The 23,028-nt window shown below is 42.1% G+C and overlaps 1 protein-coding gene across 3 annotated transcripts in view; it reads left to right on the top strand.

Moving 5' to 3' along the window:
• The window catches only part of MTDH (metadherin), a 54,592-nt gene extending 47,715 nt beyond the window's left edge, over positions 1 to 6,877 (top strand). For all 3 annotated transcript variants that reach the window (XM_061439303.1, XM_061439302.1, XM_061439304.1), the window contains 4 exons: positions 7 to 114; positions 2,308 to 2,448; positions 4,302 to 4,458; positions 5,154 to 6,877. In XM_061439303.1, coding sequence (XP_061295287.1) covers positions 7 to 114; positions 2,308 to 2,448; positions 4,302 to 4,458; positions 5,154 to 5,224 — 477 coding nt within the window. In that variant the 3' untranslated portion in view covers positions 5,225 to 6,877. The remainder of the gene's footprint in view (positions 1 to 6; positions 115 to 2,307; positions 2,449 to 4,301; positions 4,459 to 5,153) is intronic.
• Positions 6,878 to 23,028: the final 16,151 nt, after the last annotated feature.

The following is a 23,028-nucleotide window of genomic DNA, read 5'->3' as shown; positions in this document are numbered from 1 at the left end:
CATCAGGTTTCAGATGATGATAAAGAAAAGGGAGAGGGAGCTCTTCCAACCGGAAAATCTAAAAAGAAAAAAAAGAAAAAGAAGAAGCAAGGTGAAGATAACGCTCTTGCACAGGTAAAGTATCAAAACAACAGATATCGTTCCTTAAGCACCTACTACTGACTTATGAAAGGATCATTTGTAGATGCTAGGAAAATGCAGAGATATAAAGACAGGATGTGAGACATCAGATTTACTTAGTGTTTGAAAAGTCATAGAATGTTTTAAAGATTTTATATATCATACTGTAATAAAAAGATTGTTGCTCTAAAGAAAATCATATCAAAGATATAAACCAAAAGCAATTGACTAAAATTCTAAATTAGTGCACTTGGGTTTATATGGTGAAATGAAACAGATATTATGGTATTTCACACTTAACAGAAATTCTTTAAGCAGTGGAATTTAGCAGGTTAGAACTTTAATACAGTTATGAAAGCCATGTGCATAACAAGGGGTATCTTGCACTTGACTCTGAGTTTGCTGGCTGTTGCACTTGGTATCCTTTCCTGATATTTTTGGCTTTTAACAGAAACTTTGGTCTTTTCCTATCTGGGAAAGTATTTCTAGATTTTAATATAGATGAAAACAGGTTAATTTCAGGTGTACTAGATTACTAGAAAAATGCATGGCTTTGTTTTTGAAAGCATTATCACTATTACATTGCAGCTTATGGAAATCTTGTTTCTCATCTGTAACTTTGTGGCTAATTGTATTCATTCCTTTAAATGTAAGAGATAGCCAAAATATTTAGAGAACAGGCTACATAGTAATTTTCCTGCTTAATTAAATTGTGAAAATTCCTTTGCTGGAATTCTTTGCTGGTGTTCTTTTTTTCTTATTATTATTGCACTGGGTCTTGGTTGCTTCGCACAAACTGATTGGGGCAGCTGGGGGCTGCTCTTCGTCGTGGTGCCAGCTTCTCACTGGTGGCTTCTTGTAGAGCACATGCTCTGGGCGCACAGGCTCAGTAGTTGTTTGGCACATGGGCTTAGTTGCTCCCTGGCATGTGGAAACCTCCCGGACCAGGGATTTGAACCCGTGTCCCCTTTATTGGCAGATGGATTCTTATCCACTGTACCACCAGGGAAGTCCTGTGTTTTTAAATACAGTGAATAAGTATATAATCACTTAAATATATTTAAGTGTATTTAATTCACTTATATACAGTGAATAAGAGAGTAAGTCAATTTGTATTCATCTCTCTGTTCTGCCATTTACTAGTTTTTTGTTAGGTGTATTTTGCACAAGTTACTTAACTGCATAGGTTGCTTTTGAGAATTAAATGAGATCTGTGAAGTTCTAGCCTATGCATAAGTGATTACATTTTGGATTTTTTTTCTTTCTTACCATTTACAATGATGTCATATTTAATATAGTCTTATTCATAACTTCTTTCACATACCTAAGCATGTAATGTATTTTTAAAAGTCTATAAAGGGCTAAGAATGAAAATGTTTAAACTTGGAAAGAACCTTAGAATTTATCTACACAAATTTTATTTTAAAGTTGAGAAAACTACAGTTTGAGGAAATCAAAAATTTGTCCTTGATATTTTATGACATGCCTAAGCTTTCTACTGTGAAAGCTTAATTTATCTAGAAAATGCATTTATATATATATATTTTGTGCCTTATGCTACCGCTGCTGCTAAGTCGCTTGTCATGTCCAACTCTGTGCTACCCCATAGATGGCAGCCCACCAGGCTCCCCCGTCCCTGGGATTCTCCAGGCAAGAACACTGGAGTGGGTTGCCATTTCCTTCTCCAATGCATGAAAGTGAAGTCACTCAGTCATATCCGGCTCTTAGTGAACCCATGGTCTGCAGCCCACCAGGCTCCTCCATCCATGGGATTTTCCAATAGCATTTCACTTAATGACTTCTTCATGCCTTGAAGAAATCATTAAGTGAAATGCTATTTCTAAAGTCTTAAAATATCAACTAATTCACCATGTAATTTTTCTAAAAGGAAAAAGTACTAGTTTTTTGTTTGATTTAGTAAATTAAATGATTCCCATTCGAGGTTGTGAGTGTGTTGCTTTTTAGTTTACAGAAGATTTAAATCCCTGAAGAAAACAAGAATGATGAACATACCAGAGATTTTTAAAATCTTTTAATAATAATGACTTTTTTATGCTCTTTTAAGCTATTGGGCAGTTTCTGAAATAAAATTATCTTCCTGAGAAGTATCTTCTGGACATTGGTACTATAAACCAAGTATATTTTAATTCATGAAATGATTTATAAATGCACTGCTTTTCTCTGTAGGACACAGAAGAATTAGAAAAAGAGATTAGAGAAGAGCTTCCAGTGAATACCTCTAAAGTCCGTCCAAAACAGGAAAAAGCTTTTTCTTTGAAGACCATAAGCACTAGTGATCCAGCTGATGCACTAATCAAAAATAGCCAGGTAACTTTTTGATATCCAAGAAATAAAATTCTGATGACTGGAGAATTGTATTAATACTAATATTTTATTAAAACACCGTGCTAAACATTTTTAATACACCAAATTGCCCTCATAGCAACCTGAAAAGAAGAGGTACAACCCATCATATGAATGAGGGTAGAGAAGTTGAATAAGTGGCCCAAGTCCTACCGCTGTCAGAAGCAAAACTAGAGAAAGCCACTAGACGGTTTCTTTTTCTTATTAAATATATAGGCATCCAAGGGACAGATACATGGCTTACAGAAAATGTGAGTAGTTGCACTTTCCCAAAAGCTTGCACATAATGTATTATGACTGTGGTCCAGTCTCTAGAATGTAGCATCTTTTTAAATGTAGTGGCAGTATCTTAAAATGTGTGCCATCTATGGAAAATTTTGATATGTCAGAAGGGACCATTTTATAAAAGGCCTAGACCAGTGACACAAAGCCCATAGCGCTTTAAAGTCTGATTTCTAATTTGGCAAGTTGTATCATTTAGAAATACATGAAATATTAATAACTATGAAATTGTGCATGGTTCTCATTCAAAATGTGTATTGAGAATCTCCCACAGTATTTAAAGTTCTGGAGATACAGCAGAGAACAAAGCAGAAAAAAATATCGTGCCTTTATGGTGGCACTTACATATTTAATGAAACAGCTTTAATATTAAGACCGCAGAGGGTCATGTGACATTTTGATAAGTCATTTTCAGAAGTCACCTTGTAAAGGGTATTTGAGTCCTTCTGTGATTTAATATAGAGAAGTGAGAGGATGGAGAGTAGGAAGAGATTTAAAATGAGTACTAAAACTTTGTAATAAATACAGGGAACATTAATAAAACTGAACCAAGCGACATAAATGCAGCTTCAGATACCTGAAATAGAAAGGAGTCCTGGTAGTTACCTAGGCACGCACTTCTTTCTCTTTGTTTCCTTCCTTGTTTTGCTTTTTTGAATTCATGGAGCCTAGAAGAACAAGGGGCAAGAGAAGTGTGACTTACCCTTGTTTCTGTACTCAGAATCGTCGTCACGGATACGGCTTAAGGGTGAGATGATCTCTGACTCATCTGTTCCAGCCTCACTCCACGTACCACAGTTTCTGTCCTTTACCTGCCCTAAACATTCATTAACAGTTCGGCCTCATTCTGGCACATCAGTTAGTTGACCGCTCTGCTCCCAGGTTGGAGAGGAGAGGCGAGACTCAAGTTTGGCCCTGAGCATTTATAAATTTCACTACCAGACTCTCACTAACTCTGAAGATTTGAACCTGAGTTTTACTAGTTGCTTTAATAGATTAGGACTAGTAGCTAGTCTGCTTTATCTGAGGCCATCTTTTTCCTTGGGGAGAAAACTGAAGCTGTTGCTGCTGCTGCTACTTGAGATATCCCTACTTCATGAGAAGGAGAAAAGGAGATGTCACTACTGGTAGTTCAGAAAGTTGCTATTTTTGACTTTACAAGAAAAGCTTTTGAGGAGGTGAGAGTTTGTGGGAAAATGGACAGAACCATTGAATACCAGCACATGAAAAAATCCTGTTATTTGTAATGAAAAAGACAAATGTAAAAGTTAATGAAAACTGAATTATTCACTCCTCTTTGAGATTCAGTAGACATCTTGTAATTTTACACATTTAATCATTTTTATCTCAACCTGTATTTGTGGATATTGTAGTTAAAGATTTATTTGCTTACATGTCACTAGAGGGCAGGCATGAGTTGTAGTACTTCTGCTGTAAATGATTCGTTCTTTGTATTTCAGCTGAGCAGCCTCTTGTTATTACTATGACATTTGATTTTTTTAATGAAAACCTAAGATAATTTTATTTCAAAATAGCCTATCAAGACTCTTCCACCTGCTATTTCTACCGAGCCATCTGTTATTTTATCAAAAAATGATTCTGACAAAAGCTCTTCCCAAGTGCCACCGATGCTACAAGAAACAGATAAATCCAAGTCAAATACTAAGCAAAATAGCGTGCCTCCTTCACAGAGTAAGTAATCCTCACGTTGGTTCTTTTGGTGTTCTCTGTACTGTTTATAGGTGTCACTGTCTTGGAAGTCTAAAGGATTACTGAGTTCAGTTCAGTCGCTCAGTCCTGTCACTCTTTGCGACCCCATGAAAGGACTACTGGAGCAGCCCTTTCCTCCTCTGCAAAGCCTAGATTCCTGGGCACCTTGCAGAGCTCAGTTGTGAGGACCAGGGAGCTAAAGTCACTCAGGCCAGAGTAGGTGGCTAAGGACATACACAAGGGAGCCCTTGGTACCTGCCCCTACTCTCCGGGTCCCTCCCTTTTTCTGTGCACAAGTTCTTGAAGCCGTGCCCCCTCCCCGCCCTTCTTCTCCCTTCAGCTGCCTTTAGTGTCCACTTTGCCCGCTTTCACTCTTGCTACTTAGATTGAGTCTTATAAGTGGTGGGTTTTTAGGTCAAAATGATGAACTATCATCCGTGTGGTTAAACCACATAATACATTGAAATTGAGGAAAAGAGAGGAGGGCAGCCGGAGAATAACCTAAAAACCTGTAACTAGAACTTGAAAATGAGAACGTAAAATTTGAGGCATTAGCAGTGGATTTCAAAGCATGTTTTTATCGACATTGCTTTTGTATTTTTGAAACAGAACAGTATTTACCATCCTCCTGACGTCTCTTTCGCTCTCCCTTTCTTTTTTTTTTTTTTTCCTTTTAGCCAAGTCTGAAACTAGTTGGGAATCTCCCAAACAAATAAAAAAGAAGAAGAAAGCCAGACGGGAAACGTGAATTTTTTTTCTTCCTGAATTGGACATGTGTTTGCAAACACTGTCTTGAAGATTATGCTGTTTATGCAATAATTTGTGAACATGTACAGAGTTTTATATAAATTTAAACCAGTTTTTAAAACAAAACTGTGAACACAACCACCGTAAAAATGGAATCAAAGGAAAGTTAATTTATGAAATTAAGAGGTCAGCAGAACACGCTGCAGTGCTGGAAGACGCTGGGAAGGTCACTCTGATGAGAGCGATCTTAGGGTTATCATCCTGGCTGTACAGCAGTGCCCTGTTTACAACAGCTGTGCCCTGTCTCATCTGCAGCTAAGGAATAAAGGATTCTGATTAGAGAGAAGGCTGCCTGCAAACTAGGAGGCAGCTTCTTGGATCTTATGCACGGAACTGAAACCATTTGAATCTGTTTTATGCTTAAATCAAAGTGCTTTGATCAAATGCATAATCTGCCATATCTTTACATATTTGTTGGTAGCAATTTGTATTAAAGAAATCACAAGTGCAAATAAAAAGTCATTTATTATTTAACTAAACTGTCATGGTTTAGTTTACAATTTTTAAAATGTTCTTAAAACATTCAAAACGCAGTTGACACTTGTATGGCTTATGAAGTTATTTTTTGATAGTCTTACTTTACTTGAATTGTTCAAAGTACAGTATATTTTAAGTTAAGAAAGGTAAACTCTATGTATTTGTTTTATACTTTTAAGGTTCCAGCTCACAAATAATGCTCTTGTGTATGATTTGAAAACTTTCAGGCAAAATCCAACTTACATTTTTTTCCTTTCCCTAGCAATTACTTTTTCCAGCATCAATTCTTCTTCGTTACTAATACTTTTTTGACTTTACAAGTGAAATCTTTCACAAACTAGTTATACAGACAGAACTTTGAGTACATGATGGAGAATGAAAAACTAGAGTCAGACAGCTTTAATTGACATTGTCAAGACCTCCAGTTATCAGGAATACATTTTTTTACTGCCTTAACCTGTAGTGCGTAGAATATGCATCAATTTCTTGAAGGGGATTCGTGTTTTTATAAGAATTTTCATGTAATTATTGCAATCGTGATCAAATAAGGAACGTTTCCTGCTTGAAACTGTATTGATTGAAATGATGTGTGAGACGTTTCACCGTTTTCAGGCACTGTGTAATTCTATTGTAATAAACTGGCAGGTATCTTTGTAACTATAAATAGTGCATGCTCAGCCATGTACACTGTAAATAGCCTTTACCAAACGTGTTTGACAAGGACCATAATTAACATCACTTAGTGAATTGTGATAAAGAAAAAAAGCCATGACTTACTTGATGTGATTGGCTTAATTGTTTTTCTGTGGCGCCAGAATGAAACTGTTTAACAGCTGTAACCAATGGTACTGATCTATCCATCCAGTTCTGTCTCTTCTATTTGATTGTGGTTTGATAGTATTGCATTGTCACACCGGAAAGCTAAAGAAACAGAATGGTTTCAGTTTTGCTGAAGACTGGCCTTATTAATGGACAGCTTTCCTAACAAGCGATTATTAACTTTTATCAGGTGTTAACATCTGTTTCAGGAACACGGCAGTATGTTTACATGTCAGAAGTTTTGTTTAATTCTCTGATATTTCTAAATTGATTTGTTTAAATAAATTCAACAAATGGATAGCATTGGTTTTATTTGCTTCAGTATCGGGATAAATAAGCTAAAGTGCCAGGAGTGAATTTCTTGAAATGACTGTATTAGCTTTATATAGCTGCTTCCTAAAGAGATCCAAGGATTCCTGCGTTGCAGCACTTTGTAAAGGCATCAGCAAAGGAGAATTCAATAGGAAGTCTGTGTAATTTTAGAATGTGCCAAAAGATGCATGCTCAAAAAATTTAATTGAACTCTCTCAACTCTACCTCACCATTTCTTTATCTTAGAATTGTGTTGGCTGTGTCAAATGTCGGACTTCTTATTTCTCCATCTTAGTATCTCTCATTGAACCACCAACGCCAGGTGTTACAAACACCTTCTTTTGAGGGGAGATGGGTGCAGAGACAGAGAAGTGCCCTTCTAAATTGGGGTGGATCCGAGATGGAAATAAATACCCATCCCTTCTCTCTGGCTCAAGAACTAGGGCATGGCTTTTATGTTTCAAGAGATGGCAGCTATGAGTGTTAAAATGACTATCAGTTCATTCTCTTACACATGCATGAGGTGCAGGCTGTTGCACAGTTAAAACATCATTGTTCATCACTCTCCACTTGTTCCATAAATGTTTATGACATGAAAGCAGTTTCTGGCATCTGAACCAGAGGAATTGTTTTCCAGCATCAACTCAAAAGACATTAAAATCCAGGGAGGAGGGGAAGAGAGGAGAATTGTCGTCCTTTGGAGGCTTGGATTAGATGTTCCCCCAGCCACTAGTAGGGACATAAGTGACCCCTTTAAAACTTTTATCAGGCCTGAAGGGGATCCTTGTTCTGATTAATAAACAAAGCCTCCTAGAGAAACTATTTAAATAAAACGCCTTCATCCTGACCTGTCTCCCCATACTTAGTGAAAATCCTTCCTGTCCTGGAGCAGGGAATAATGGGTTAGGACTTCCCCAGACTGGAATCCTACCTCTCTGTACCCTACATTGAGCAAAACAACAGTTGAGAGAGTCCAAAAGACAAGTATTGAAATAAAATGTCACTAATGTAATTGACCGTGTTTCCTTTGCGCATGCATTTTATTGGATGGGGAGTGGGAATAAGTCATCTGAATCTGTTGGTATTATTTCAGAGACTAATCCAGTTTGTACTTGGGTTAAAGATACTGAAGGGCAATATTTAACTACAGAGTTTAGTTTTTCTTAAAAACAATCCTCTTAATATAGTGTGAAATGTCTTTCAAATTTTAGAATTTAGGCTTGAGATGTCTAATAGATGTCTTAAGACTTTCCTATAAACTCATTGCACAAACTGGAATTACCTTCCAACAGACTTAGGGAATGCAAATATGTTATTTGTAAAATGCATTGAGTACTGTAAATAAAACAAGCCATTTTTGTTTTGTTTAAATTGCTCGTTACAATTCTCTTATGGGAGGGGACTGACTGCGCATCCTAAGCTAGTCTAAGAGGCAGTGACTTTTTGATGTTGTTAATGTTTCTAAACTCTAGGTTCTATATGTTTCAAATGTTCTTGATGCTCTGAAGCCATAGGTGCACTTGGAGGTTTTAAGCACTGGAAAAGGCAGAAGTGTTGAGAGTGAAGCATCTCTTGCGCTCTCCCCGTTTGTGACACAGCGTTGTCTGTGGGAAACAGCCCCCATCGTCTTAGCAGTAGACGTAACTCACCAGGGGCAGTGTATCACTCGCATCAACCCTTTGAGACCCAAATTGGCATCATTGTTTTAGAAGTTTATTTCTCTTTCATGTCCGTCCGAGAAAGCAGTCCAGAGCTGCTCTGACCCTCGGCGGGACCAGGCACCCGGGTCCATCCTCCTGTGTTGCTCTTCCACGTTCTCAGCCTGCAGCATCCGTGTCACGCCTGCAGATAGCCGCACCAGTTAGAAACCCCCTCTCAGCATTTCTGCCCCCTTCCTTGAAGAGCTCTTAGCAGGTTATTCACACCACACAGGCTTATCCACGCAATCACTTGATCCTACTAGCTTCAAAGGGGCATGGGAAATACTAAGTCTCTATCCTGGGCTGTCACGGGCCAAATTAACATTCAGGTTTCGTGACTGAGGAAGCAGGAGAGCACGCCATCAGGAACAGCTCGCCGTCTTCTGGCACAGGGTTGGCATATATCGTGTATATTATGCAGCCAAGCATCACTTTCAAGGGCAGGTTAGCTTTTCCCATTGAGCAGAAATTTAAAATCTCTTGGATGCTAACATATGTAATAGATTCTGAAAGAAATTTCTGCCACTCGATGCTTTAAATTCTAAAGACCTAGAGGCTTAAAGAAACTTAATAGCCTGCTATCACACATTCACTGCAAGTATAGATTATAACAATTTGCAGGGAAGTTACCCTGGTGTATAATCTTTTAAAAATTAAAAGGCATTATTACTATTCAAAATAAAAGATTTCTAATCCTAGCATCAAGACAGGTATATGAGGTGCTTGTAAAATGTTTGCTACCTACCTAATAATTAACAATACTGAGGTTCATGAACAGGCTAATCTGAAGAAAAATTTAAGCAGATTCAAGGTCATCCCCATGATAATGGCATTCTTATTTGTATGTGTGCTTTCCTTTTTTATTTATTGTATCAAAGCCTTCAAAATGAATATATGTAACATGTACATAAATTATAAAGCATAATAAAATGAACACCTCTGAAACCACCATTCTGCTTAAGAAATAGAACGTTACCAGTAGGGGGTGTTGGGGGTGAGCGCGATCTTTGGTAACAGGATCAAGCGGCGGGGGTGGGGGGTGTTGGAGGGGGCTTCGGAGGTGTGGATGAAAACAGCTGCTCTCAGATAGCCAGGGTTGGCAAGGTCCTTATCGGTGCCAGAACTGACTAGGGGTCCCAGGTAACACCCGTCACCAGGTCTCGGAAGGCTGTCTGGACAGCCTCACTGGTGCTGCTTCCTAAAGTCGTCCCACCGACGTTTGGTGGGAAATTGTTGGGATGAATGCGCACAGGTACACAGTGAGTCACCGTGCGCGAAGAGTGCCCTCGGAGCTGTGCGATGCACACTTTGCGTGGCAGCCTTTCCACAAGGAAGGATAGCGAGGCTCTTTGCTAGAAGCTGCTCCCCCAGGCTCAGAAGAGCCGTGTGCGTCCTGCTTAGGGCAAGGGCATCTTGAAGTGTGCCGGGGCTACAGACTTTCTGAGACACCACAGGGCTTCGTGGCAGATCAACCGGAGCTCTGAGCTCCTTAAGACACTAGAATTATGAATAATTTCTTTTCTAAACCGTCTTCCATGATTTTAAAATATATTGCTGGGAATAGTTGGAGCTATTCCCACTTCTCATCAAAACTGAAGTGACCACGATAAGGAACAATGGCGGAAAACCTGCCTTAGCACTGAAACTAGGAAAGGGGCATCCAATGCCAGAAACGGAGGCATCTTGTTATCAGCAGTCAAAATCCAGAACATTTTCAAAGGAATTAAACAGATCCAATAGCAGGAAATCTAACCATTTAATCACAAAGCAGAAAAAGTTCATGATCATGATACTAAGCTGAAGTATTCAATCCAACAACTATTCCAAAATTAGATTTTAAAAACTTAAAGTAGGAGAAATACTTATGTCAGATTCATTAAAGTCAAACCAAGGCAGGGTTACTTGCTAGTCAACATTGTCTTACGTGTTAGCAGTTAAGAAAAATTTTAAATTGGTACAACATCAAAGAAGAAAGAAACCATTTTTTCCTGATTGCATACCTAGAAAACCCAAGAGGTTGTAATAAAAAGCTTATGAGCACCAGAAAGAGGATACACTAAAGTGGCTGATAACACAAAAACAGAATATACTAGAGTAAGTACCTACAAAAGGAAATGGAAAACAAAAAAACTACATCACCACTAAAGTTACCAAATATTTAAATGTGGACAATTTTTTGTCCACTTTTTTAAGTTTTAAGTTTTTATTGAATGTGTTAGAGATGTTGCTTCTGTTTTATGTTTTGTTTTTGGCCATAAGGCACATGGGAACTTAGCTTCCTGACCAGGGGTCGAACCTTTTGAAGCCAGGAGTCTTAAATAGACTGCCCTTTTATTTATTTTTTGGCTTCACCCTGCGCTTGCAGGACATTAGTTCTCTGGACATACTCAGGCTCTGGCAGTGAAAGGACCAAGTCCTAACCACTGGACTGCCAGGGAGTTGCCATAACTACCATATCTAGAACTAAATGTTTCAAAAAAGATACAAGGCCAAATGAAAACTAGTCTTTTTGAAGGTCAGAATAACAATCTAACATGAAAAACTGTCCTTTATTTGGAAAGCAAAAATATCAGTATTTCCCAAATATATGTTAAATTCAATTCCAGTTAGACTGCAACTGCAAAGACCATAAAAACAAATAATGTGAAAAAAATGAAGTGAGAAAAAGTAGTGGGTGGCTACAGGAGAGGGCCAGGGGAACCTGCTCATGAGTACCAGTTTTGAGAATAAACTTTAAAATGCCTTGCATCTATCAGGGTTCTCAGCCGTAAAACCCAGTCTCCTCTGGCTAGTTCATGCTGAAAAAGAATCTGGAAGCACAAGAGATGTAGATTCCCTTGCCACCAGGAATAGCGCCTGGCCTCTTTCAAGGGCTACTCAGCAAAAACTGCCCACCCACCAGCTCCTCTGCGGATGCTCAGGACTGACTCCTGACTCCACAGGGGCTGCGTCTGCACCGCTGGAGGCCACGCCACGGGTGTCCACAACTGGCTCTGCCCAGGCCCTCTCTCCCTCCCTCCTCTTACAGCCTTGGGCAAAGGCACACTCCCATCTGTGTGTGCCAAGCAGCAAGGGATACTGCAGAATGAACTTCGGCAATGTGAGGAACTCCAAACATACGAATGTTCAACATTTATTGAGCACTACACCAATGCAATTTAATAAGTTGTCAGTAAGAGGATAGGTTGGAAGAACAGCATGGGGAATCCGGAAATACATTCGTGGTAATTTTGTTTCAGTTTAGGTGGTGTTTAGTTTCAGTGGTAAAAGGTTGATTTCTTTAATAGGTGCCACAGCACAACAAAGAAAAGAAAGCCGGATCACATCGTGCCTTATATATGAAAATAAACCCCAGTTGGATTTAAGACCGAAAAAAAATTTTTTTTAATCTTAAACAACAGTATAGGAAACTACATGTACAACTCAGGAGTGGAGGTGATACTCTTTTTTCTTTTTCTTATAAAGGAAATTTTTTTCCAGTTTCATTAGGAGAATTAACATGTATCACTTTATATGCAAAGATGTTCTTAACAAAGAATTGGAAACCTAAAAGCTATGAAATAGAAGATACACGTATTCAACTGCATACAATTTTTTTTAAACTTTCAAAATGCTTTATTTTGAAATAATTAAAGACTCACAGGAAGTTGCAAAAATAGTCGAGAGCGGTCCGGTGTCCCCTCACCCAATTCCCCCCAGTTGGAATCTCTTACAAAAATAAGAAACTAGGAAAAAAAAAAAAAGAACTATGGAGCACAGAAATGCAAACAGGGACCAGGTGGCAGGAAATCAAGAATCTCTGTAAACAGCAGGAGGACTTGGGCAAACAAAGAAAAGCAGGAACCTCCAGACTGACAGGAAATCACACATTTTGGGTGATAAGATTCCCAGAAGCACACAAAGGTGGGGAAAGGCAGAATCTCCTGCAGCCCAAGGTAACCCCTTGCTCATTATGCTCTCATTACAATAAAATTAGCCTTGCAGATAAGAAGTATCCATCTTGCACTCATTCCATGATACTTCTGATCTAAGCTAAATAAGGGCAAAAATCCGTCCTGAGACCGAGCGCAGCCCTGTGGGGCTCTCAGGCACGGAGGCGCTTTTTTTCCCCCATTTCTGGTAGGCAAGACTCCAGCCCCCATGACCTTCCCTGAATTCCAAAGGCCAGATTCCAGCAGTTGCTGATCACTGGAGGGACAGCCAAGAAACCACCAGAAGCAAGACTAAAGGTCCCGGAGAAGCTCAGCAAGGCTTCCCTGGTGGTTTAGATGGTCAAGAATCTGCCTGCAATGTGGGAGACCTGGGTTCGATCCCTGGGTTGGCAAGATCCCCTGGAGAAGGGAATGGCAACCCACTCTGGTATTCTGGCCTGGAGAGTCCCATGGACAGAGGATCCGGGCAGGCTACAGTCCATGGGATTGCAAAGAGTCAGCCATGACTGAGCGACTAACACACACAAGTTCATCAAGATTAGGAGACAGGGACTTCCCTGGTAAGCCAGTGGTCAGGTAGGACTCTGCCCTTCTAGTACTGGGGGCGTGGGTTCGGTCTTTGGGAAGTTCTGTATGCTGCTGCTTGTTGCTATTTACTCACTAAGTTGTGTCTGACTCTTGACCTTCAAGGACTGTAGCCCACCAGGCTCCTTTCTCCGTGTATGGTGTTTAGCACAGCAACCCACCCCCACCACCAGCTCAAAAAAATATTAGAAGGCCAACAATCCTGCACCCTTGAACCATTGTGATAAAACCTGTCACCAAACTTCCCTGGGTTGGGACACATCATTTTTTGAGGCAGGAGTCTACGGTGTCTGACTTTGCCTGGCAATGTAATAGAGCTATCCTTTCCTACTTCCCCAAAACTCTGCCTCTAAGATTTGACTTGGCACCAGTGTACAGAGAGGCTGAGCTTTCCACATCATTCCCCTTGGGAAGATGGAGCCAGGATGAAAAGCAGGGAATATAGCCCGCAAACCCCTCGTTCCCCAGTGAGTATTCCACTTCATTTGTATGCTCCTCATCACTGGTTTTCCAAAGAAACCCAGGGCACCAGTTCCTCACCTCTCTGCCTGCGCTCCCTCTGATAGACTATTCTTGCTTTAATAAACTCTCACTTTACCTTCTTAACCTCCCTGCTTCATCTCCGAATTTTTTCCAAGACAAGGCAAGAATGTTAAATTCACCAAGAACAGTACAATACGCAAACCAGGAAATAGATCCTGTTGGTGCAGTCAACAGATTTTGTTCAGATTTCACCAGCTTTTCCTTCAGTATGTATACTTGTGCAGTTTATGCAATTTTATTGCATATGGATTCATGTAATCACCACCACGATCCAAATACAGAACTGTTCCTGACCACAAAGGAACTCCCTTGTGCTTCCTATTGTCAGGGGAACACACTCACTGAAACCACCCTCCCTGGCCAGGCACCATGGTAACCATTTGTGAGAGTTATTTTACAACAGGAGGTCCTGGGAAGGAACACAGAACTAATAAGCCACCACCAACCAGAAGAGTTTGGGAAAGGTCAAAAGGAGACACCACCTCCCAGAATCCTCCTCGCTGGCGTCCATCTTGGCTGAGCAACGTGTGGGCCACCAGGAGGGACCCTGAGTCCAAATGATTGGCCAGAGACAACCTGGAAACTCATTCCATCTCCATAAAACCCGAGACTTCGAGCCACATGGCTAATGAGTCCTCCTGGGTTCCCTTACGTTTCTGCTCTCTGCCCAGGTGCCCCTCCCCAGTAAAGTCTTTTGCTTTGTCAGCTCGTGTGTCTCCTCGGACAATTCATTTCCAAGTGTTAGGCAAGAGCCCACTCTCAGGCCCTGAGAGGGGTCCCCCTTCCTGCAACACTGCTGCTGCTGCTGCTAAGTCGCTTCAGTCGTGTCCGACTCTGGGCGACCCCATAGACGGCAGCCCAGCAGGCTTCCCCGTCCCTGGGATTCTCCAAGCAAGAACACTGGAGTGGGTTGCCATTTCCATCTCCAATGCAAAAGTGAAATTGAAAGTGAAGTCGCTCAGTCATGTCCTACCCTTAGCCAAGCAACACTATTTATACTCAAACACTCCCACTCCCACCCTCATCTCTATCGCCTCACAATCACTAATACATTGCTGGTTATCCTGAGAATGTCATATAATTGGAATCATTCAGCATGCCACCTTTGGGGATTGGCCTTTTCATTCAGTATAATGCCTTTGGACCCGTCAAGTCCTGAGGTATCAGGGCGGTCCTCCAGGAATTTTGCTCTCAGCCTGAAGTTACCACCCTCCCTCTGGGTGGGGCCTTAGTTCCTGCAACTCAAAGGTATAGTTTTGTATAGTCTTTGGAGAGAAACCAGGACCCTGCCCCAAGGCCGCACTGTGGTTTCTGGATGGCTCCTCCTCTCCCTCTGCATCTCCTCCCTTCCAGATGAGCGACTGTCAATCTGCCCTTTGGAACTCAGGGAAGGTCTGGGAGGCTAAATAAATGGCCAAGGTTAGTCCAAAAGGGAAAAATCCCAAACAAGGCTGTTTCACAGGCAAAGCCGCACGCAACAGGGAAGGATCTCCTGGTGTCATCACTGCCTGTTACCTCACCACCAGCCAATCAAGAAAATGACACAGCCTGTAGCTCTCACCCCAAATTTTGCCTACAGAAGCTTTCCCCCCAAAATCACTGGGGAGTTCAGGGGTTTTGAACCTGAGCCATCCACTTTCCTTGGTTGGCCCAACAGTAAACCTTTCTCTGCTCCAAACTCTGACATTTGTTTGCTTGGCCTCACTATGTGTCAGGCACACGAACCGATGTTCTATAACAAATTCAAAATGTTTACTCCCCAAAACAGTAACGGCTTCCATGGTACAGGTGGGTATAGCGAAGTTTGAGATGACAAAGGCCCCTTATAACAGATTTTCCTGAAAGCTGCAGGGCCAGACCAAAAAACTGCTCCGAATCCTGGTCTACTCAACAGGCTGCCAAATGTACTGTGTGTGTGCCCCTTCCAGATGGCAAAGACTGTACTCTCAAAACACAAAACGCCCAAGATCAGGCGGAACAATTACATCAGAGGCACAGAGGGAGGGGGACGGGTCAATTAGGAGTTTGGGATTAACAGATCTCCATTTCTATACACGAAATAGATAAACAACCAGGACCTACCTATGCACAGAAGACATACTTGATACCTTGTAAGAATCTATTGGGCTTCCCTTGTAGCTCACTCGGTAAAGAATCTGCCTGCAGTGCAGGAGACCTGGGTTCCATCCCTGGGTTGGGGAGATCGCCTGGAAGGCAATGGCAACCCACTCCAGTATCATTGCCTGAAAAATCTCATGGACCGAGGAGCCTGGTGAGCTGCAGTCCATGGGGTCGCAAAGAGTCAAGCACGACTGAGCAACTAACACTTAAGAATCTATAATGGAGAAGAATCTGAAAAAGAATATATACATTTATAACTGAATCACTTTGCAGTATGCCTGAAAGTAACACAACGTAAATGAGCTAGAATTTTTTTTTTTTTTTAATTTAAAAAATATTGTAGGATTTCCCTGGTGGCTTAGTGGTAAAGAGTCCACCCGCCAATGCAGGAGACATGAGTTTGATCCCTGGTCTGGGAAGATCCCACAAGCCGTGGAGCAGCTGAGCCTGTACACCACAATTGTTGAGTCTGTGCTCTAGAGCCTGGGAGCTGCAACTGCTGAGTCCACCTGCCGCAGCTACTGAAGCCTGAGAGCCTCAGAGCCTGGGCTCTGCAACAGGAGAAGCCCAAGCTCCACAGCTAGAGAAAAGCCTGCACAGCAACAGCAATGAAAACCCAGCACCGCCAAAATTAAGTAATCGAGTAATTAAAAAATCAGTTTAAAGGCCCAGAAGGAGAACGGCAAATTCCTCCTAGAAGGATTTTTGTTCCTTTAAGGTCAGAGTTTTGCAAAGTTGTTTCATCAACCAGCCTTCCCTAATGAGATACTAAAACACCAGTTTTGAAATGTCAAAAAGAGCCCCATCGTGGCCATTTTTAGGGTACAATTTCCCTCGTTCCCTACTGTGTGTGTGATTATGTATGTGTAAAAGTCACCCAGTTGTGTCCAACTCTTTGTGACCCCATGGACTATACATACAGTCCATGGAATTCTCCAAGCCAGAATACTGGAGTGGGTAGCCTTTCCCTTCTCCAGGGGATCTTCCCAACCTAGGGATCGAACCCAGGTCTCCCGCATTGCAGGTGGATTCTTTACCAGCTGAGCCACAAGGGAAGTACCCTATTAAATATCTGCAAGTATAAATTATACACCTGGCTGTGGTATTAGTTGGAGGTTGGCTTTCTGATGCCCCTTGTCAGGAAAGACGTTTGGCTGGCTTCCTACCTAATCACCCAGTCCAGACCCATCTGTCTTTCAGCTAAGCAAATCCCAATGTCTTTCCACTGGGGGCACTTTTCCCTGGTGTCCTTTAATACAGGTATCTCCAGTATCTTTCATAAACCCTCCTCAGTGTATTTCAAGTGGGGAATCAGGTATTTTTTAATCCATCACTGAATAAAACTTGTCCGCTTGTAATTGGGAGAGCCAAGACCCAGAAACGACTCACCCAAATTTGTCTGGACCCAGCAAGGAGGTGGGAGGACATAATTGACCCTTGCAGGTGTTGAGGCAGGAGATAAATGGGCTCCAGGCTAGACATTTATAGCCAGTCATTTATAGTTTACACATCCAGATAGAAATAACAACAGGAACAGGACAAATTGCTGGACTTTGCCTCTGGTGGAGACTTTAAGATAATAGTAATAGCAAGGGCAGAGAGGAGCTGAGCTCTGCCCAGATAAGAGATAAACAGAGCACATATTACTCACGCTTGAGGTCAAGAAGAACTTCCCAACTACCCATGTGCAGAAAGGCTCCTCAGGGGTCAGAAAGGGAGGAGGCACTACCCCATAATATGTGATGTCAACCTAATAACAGGCCTCTTCGCTGGAAATCGATCTTGGCTAAGAAGAGATGTGCACGCACACAGGGATATGTGCTCACACAGGGAAGGATCTGAGATAAACCAAACGCAGAATCAAAACCAGGCAGAGCAAGATGATTGGCCAAGAGGGAACCCAAAGCAATGCCCCATAAAACCAATTTAAACTACCACAAGGGTGTGACTCTGAGTCCACCCGTGTGTCTGTTCACACATACTCCTAATAAACATGTTACTTGTTTCACTCCTTCCTGACTCCCTGCTTTTTGTTTTGTGTATTTTATTTTATTTATTTTTTGGTTACACTGGGCCTTCGTTGCCGCAAGCAAGCTTTCTCTAGCTGCAGTGAGCAAGGGCTACTCTTCGTTGCAGTGCGTGGCCTTCTCACTGCGGAGGCTTCTCTGGTTGTGGAGCACAGGTCCGGGCACACAGGCACGGGTTGCAGCACGCAGGCTCAGTAACCGTGCACGCAGGCTCTGGTAGCTACGGCACAGTGGTCGTAGTTGCTCCCAGAGTGTGGAATCTTCCCAGACCAGGGATCAAACCTGTGTCCCCCACATTTGGCAGGTGGGTTCTTATCCACTGTGCCACCGGGGAAGTCTCTTTCCATCTCTTTGTGGAAAGTTATTTCTATAAAGCTGACCGGCCAGGACCTTGTCATTAACCACTGGCCATGTGGTCTAGGGTTAGGATTCAGCATTCTCACTGCTGCAGCCTGACTTCAGTCTCTGGCTGGGAACCGAAATCCTGCTTGAAGCTGCTGCAGGCCAAGGAGACCTGAAATCAGTACTAAGGCTCCAGATCCTCGTCGGGTTCAGGTAAAGGAGAGACGTCTACTCTGGGTTCCTTCATGATCGCCAAAACCTTTGACTGAGAGGAAATCCACGCGAGGTAAAGGTTGTGAGTTGTTTTATTCTAGGAACTTCCTGAGGACTATGGCCTAGAGGACAGCCACTCAGTTAGCTCTGAAGAACTGCTCCCAGGAAGTAAAGGAGAAGTTACAATATATAGGAACTTTGTTGCAAAAGCATGTAGTCAAAAATGTAAAGATTAAGTGCTGATTACAATGGACTTGGGTTTGGGTGGACTCCTGGAGTTAGTGATGGACAGGGAGGCATGGCGTGCTGCAGTCCATGGGGTCGCAAAGGGTTGGACACGACTGAGCGACTGAACCGACCTGAACTTATAGAAATGAACTTATAGAAATGGAATGGCATGAAACATCGCCCCTGCCCCCACTATCCAAATACTAAAGAGAATATGGATGAATTCCAATATAATGTGGACGAATAAAAAGGCTTGTTTGCCTCAAAAGTCGGGTATAATGAAAAACCATTGATAAAAACTCTATTATAAAAATAACAACACTCGTGGCAAATCAAGAGACTCAATAAGCAATGTAGAAAGGCAAATGACAAATTCAGTGCTGACCAATGATACAGAAAATGGAACAGGATCCTCTGGAGCAGGATCTTTCTGATATGATGCTAGCTGATTATCACTGTAATTAGAGTAACCATCTTCCCCTGGAGTAGCTTAAACTAACACACATAATTATATCACACTGTCCATGCTGAGCATTTTAAATAAATTACAAATAGCATCACACGAGCAAATCCAGAAACTCAAAACATTTATAAGTAAGATTTTTAAGATATGAAGTATAAAGAGTTGTTTTGAGAATTGCAGGATGGGACCAAGACAAAGGCACTTAGCCTTGTCATAAAGGAGGCACGTTGTGTGTCCTTTCAGGCAGGACACAGAGAGAATGGCTGAAGATGCACCCTGACAGGGACTCAAAACTCAAAAACAGGGCAATCCTACTGCTTTGCAGGGCTTTAGTGCAAACTCAGAGCATCGGGAATTCTCTTTAAAACCCTAAGTGGCAGCGAGACATTACAGAGCAGCACTTGGAGAAGACAACGGTGCTGAGGAGATACTGAGAGCATCTCTGACCCCAGGCAAGTAACTTGGCTGCTGATCCACGACCAATCCCCTGCCCTCTTGGCCCCCGATGCCTACCATTGCCTCCCACGGGGCAGATTCAACATGTGAAGGAGGAATCTGAAACCATCACAGATGGCGATTATTACCAGAACACGGGGCCTTCTCAACCCCCACCCTATCCACTTGAAACCGTGCAACTCGGATGGGACGTGAACCCATAGGCCAGAACTTGAACCTGGCCAGAACCCGGAATGGGGCTCGAACCCACTTTTAACTGAGGTCAAACACCCGGTCTCAGGACTTAATGAAACTCATGTTCTTGATGTCTCATCACAGAAAGAATTCAGCAAGAGACAAACAGATAAGAAGTAGATTCATTTAGAGAGAACTAGACCCCGCAGACAGGGTGGGCCATCTCAGAAGGTGAGAGGTTCCCATACAGTGTGATTAGTTTATAGTTCGGTCTTGTCCAACTCTTTGCAACCCCATGGACTGCAGCACACCAGGCTTCCCTGTCCATCACCAACTCCCAGAGCTTGCTCAAACTCATGTCCATCAAGTCGGTGATGCCATTCAACCAACTTATCCTCTGTTGTCCCTTTCTCCTCCTGCTCTCAATCTTTCCCAGCATCAGGGTCTTTTCAAATAAATCAGTTCTTCGCATCAGGTGGCCAAAGGATTAGAGCTTCAGTTTCACCATCAGTCCTTCCAATGAATATTCAGGACTGATCTCCTTTAGGGTGGACTGGTTGGATCTCCTTGCAGTCCAAGGGACTCTCAAGAGTCTTCTCCAACACCACAGTTCAGAAGCACCAATTTCTCGGTGCTCAGCATTTTTTATAGTCCAACATTCACATCCATACATGACTACTGGTAAAATGATAGCTTTGACTAGATAGACCTTTGTCGGCAAAGTAATGTCTCTGCTTTTTAATATGCTGTCTAGGTTGGTCATAGTTTTTCTCCCCAAGGAGTAAACATCTTTCCATTTCATTGCAGTCACCATCTGTAGTGATTTTGGACCCAGGAAAATAAAGTCTGTCACTGTTTCCATTGTTTCCCCATCTATTTGCCATGAAGACTGTATGCCATGATCTTAGTTTTTTGAATGTTGAGTTTTAAGCCAGCTTTTTCATGTTCCTCTTTCACTTTCATCAAGAGGCTCTTTAGTTCTTCTTTGCCTTCTTCCATAAGGATGGTGTCATCTGCATATCTGACGTTATTGATACGTCTGTGGTTAATTTCAGATGTTCAAGCTGGATTTAGAAAAGGCAGAGGAACCAGAGATCAAATTGCCAACATCTGCTGGATCATTGAAAAAGCAAGAGAGTTCCAGAAAAACATCTATTTCTGCTTTATTGACTACGCCAAAGCCTTTGACTGTATGGATCACAACAAACTGTGGAAAATTCTGAAAGAGAGGGGAATACCAGACCACCTGACCTGCCTCCTGAGAAATCTATGCAGGTCAAGAAGCAGCAGTTAGAACTGGACATGGAACAACAGACTGGTTCCAAATCAGGAAAGAAGTACGTCAAGTCTGTATATTGTCACCCTGCTTATTTAACTTATATAAAGAGTACATCATGAGAAATGCTGGGCTGGATGAAGCACAAACTGGAATCAAGATTACCGGGAGAAATATCAATAACCTCAGTATGCAGATGACACCACCATTATGGCAGAAAGCTAAGAAGAACTAAACAGCCTCTTGATGAAAATGAAAGAGGAGAGTGAAGAAGTTGGCTTAAAACTCAACATTCAGAAAACTAAGATCATGGCATCTGGTACCATCACTTCATGGGAAATAGATGGGGAACAGTGGAAACAGTGACAGACTATTTTCTGGGGCTCCAAAATCACTGCAGATAGTGACTGCAGCCATGAAATTAAAAGACGCTTCCTCCTTGGAAGAAAAGTTATGACCAACCTAGACAGCATATTAAAAAGCAGAGACATTGCTTTGCCAACAAAGATCCATCTAGTCAAAGCTATGGTTTTTCCAGTAGTCATGTGTGGAAGTGAGAATTGGACCATAAAGAAAGTTGAGCGCCAAAGAATTCATACTTTTAAACTTTGGTGTCGGAGAAGACTCTTGAGAGTCCCTTGGACTGCAAGGAGATCAAACCAGTCCATCCTAAAAGAAATCAGTCCTGAATGTTCATTGGAAGGACTGATGTTGAAGCTGACACTCCAGTACTTTGGCCACCTGATGCGAAGAACTGATTTATTTGAAAAGACCCTGATGCTGGGAAAGATTGAGGGCAGGAGGAGAAGGGGATGACAGAGGATGAGATGGTTGGATGGCATCGCCGACTCAATGGATATGAGTTTGAGTAAACTCCAGGAGTTGGTGATGGACAGAGAGGCCTGGCGTGCTGCATTCCATGGGGTCACAAAGAGTCGGACACGACTGAATGAGAACTGACTGCGGTAAATTTATAAGGGCTGGAAAATTTCTTAGGTTAATGAGTGGGAGGGTTATGTCAACTATTTGGGGGAAAGCACAGGGATTTCCAGGAATTGAGCCACCTCAAAATTGAGAATTTTGACCGCTTATGGTCAGCCTCAGAACACATGCTACCCATGGATGTGCTGTTTAGCATATGCTAATACATTACAATGAACATATAATGAGGCTCAAGGTCCACTGGAAGTCAGATCTTCTGCCATCTTGAATCTAGTTAGTTATAACTGGTTTTTGTCATGCCTATAGCTCTGCCATTCTTTTTAAGATTGTGTCCTATCCCTTTCTGCCCTGTTTCACCCTGACTGCCATTTTTCCAAGAAGAAAGAACTAGAAAAATGGTTCTAGGCTGGGCCCCCAGAAGCTACCAGTGGAGTGTCAAGAGGACATTGCCTATAATATAAAATGCCTTAGACATTAGGCACTGCTTTAACCTGGGAGACTGGGAACAGTCCAGATACCCATCAGGAGGTGTTGGTTGAATAACTTACATTACATGCAGAGATGGCATTCTAGCAAGGATGGCATTCTATGTGGCTGCATCCTGTGTGGAAAAGAATAAGGAAATCTCTGTCTCCTAATGTCTCATGATCACTGGGTGATCAAAAACTGAAAGGTGCTGTTCTTCACACTCCTGAATTTTCCATTCCTTCAGACGCTCCACAAGTCTGATTCCAAGCTACCTTTTAACTTCACGCCCACTGCTTCCCTGCACATACCCCTTCCTGACTCTTCTTTACCTGCTCCACCTGGAATACCCTTCCCTTGGGACTTCCCTGGTGGCCCAGTGACTAAGATTTCACACTTTCAATGCAGGGGCCCTGAGTTCGATCCCTGGTCAGGGAGCTAAATGCCACATGCAAGTAACGGTTCGCAGGCTGCAACTACAGACCCCACACGCCACACCCGATATCAAAGATCCCAGGCGCCACAACTAAGCGCAGTCACATACGCGCATACATGCGTATATACATTTTAATAAATTTGTAAGTAAATAAAAAATAGAATATCCTTCCCCAGCTACCTATAGTTGAATTCCAACCAAGCACAGCCCTATAGAAACTTCTCAATGGAAGAA

Source organism: Bos javanicus, chromosome 14 (genome assembly GCF_032452875.1).
Source record: "Bos javanicus breed banteng chromosome 14, ARS-OSU_banteng_1.0, whole genome shotgun sequence".
NCBI classification, from domain to species: Eukaryota; Metazoa; Chordata; class Mammalia; order Artiodactyla; family Bovidae; genus Bos; species Bos javanicus.
This window is presented reverse-complemented; position numbering and strand designations above follow the sequence as displayed.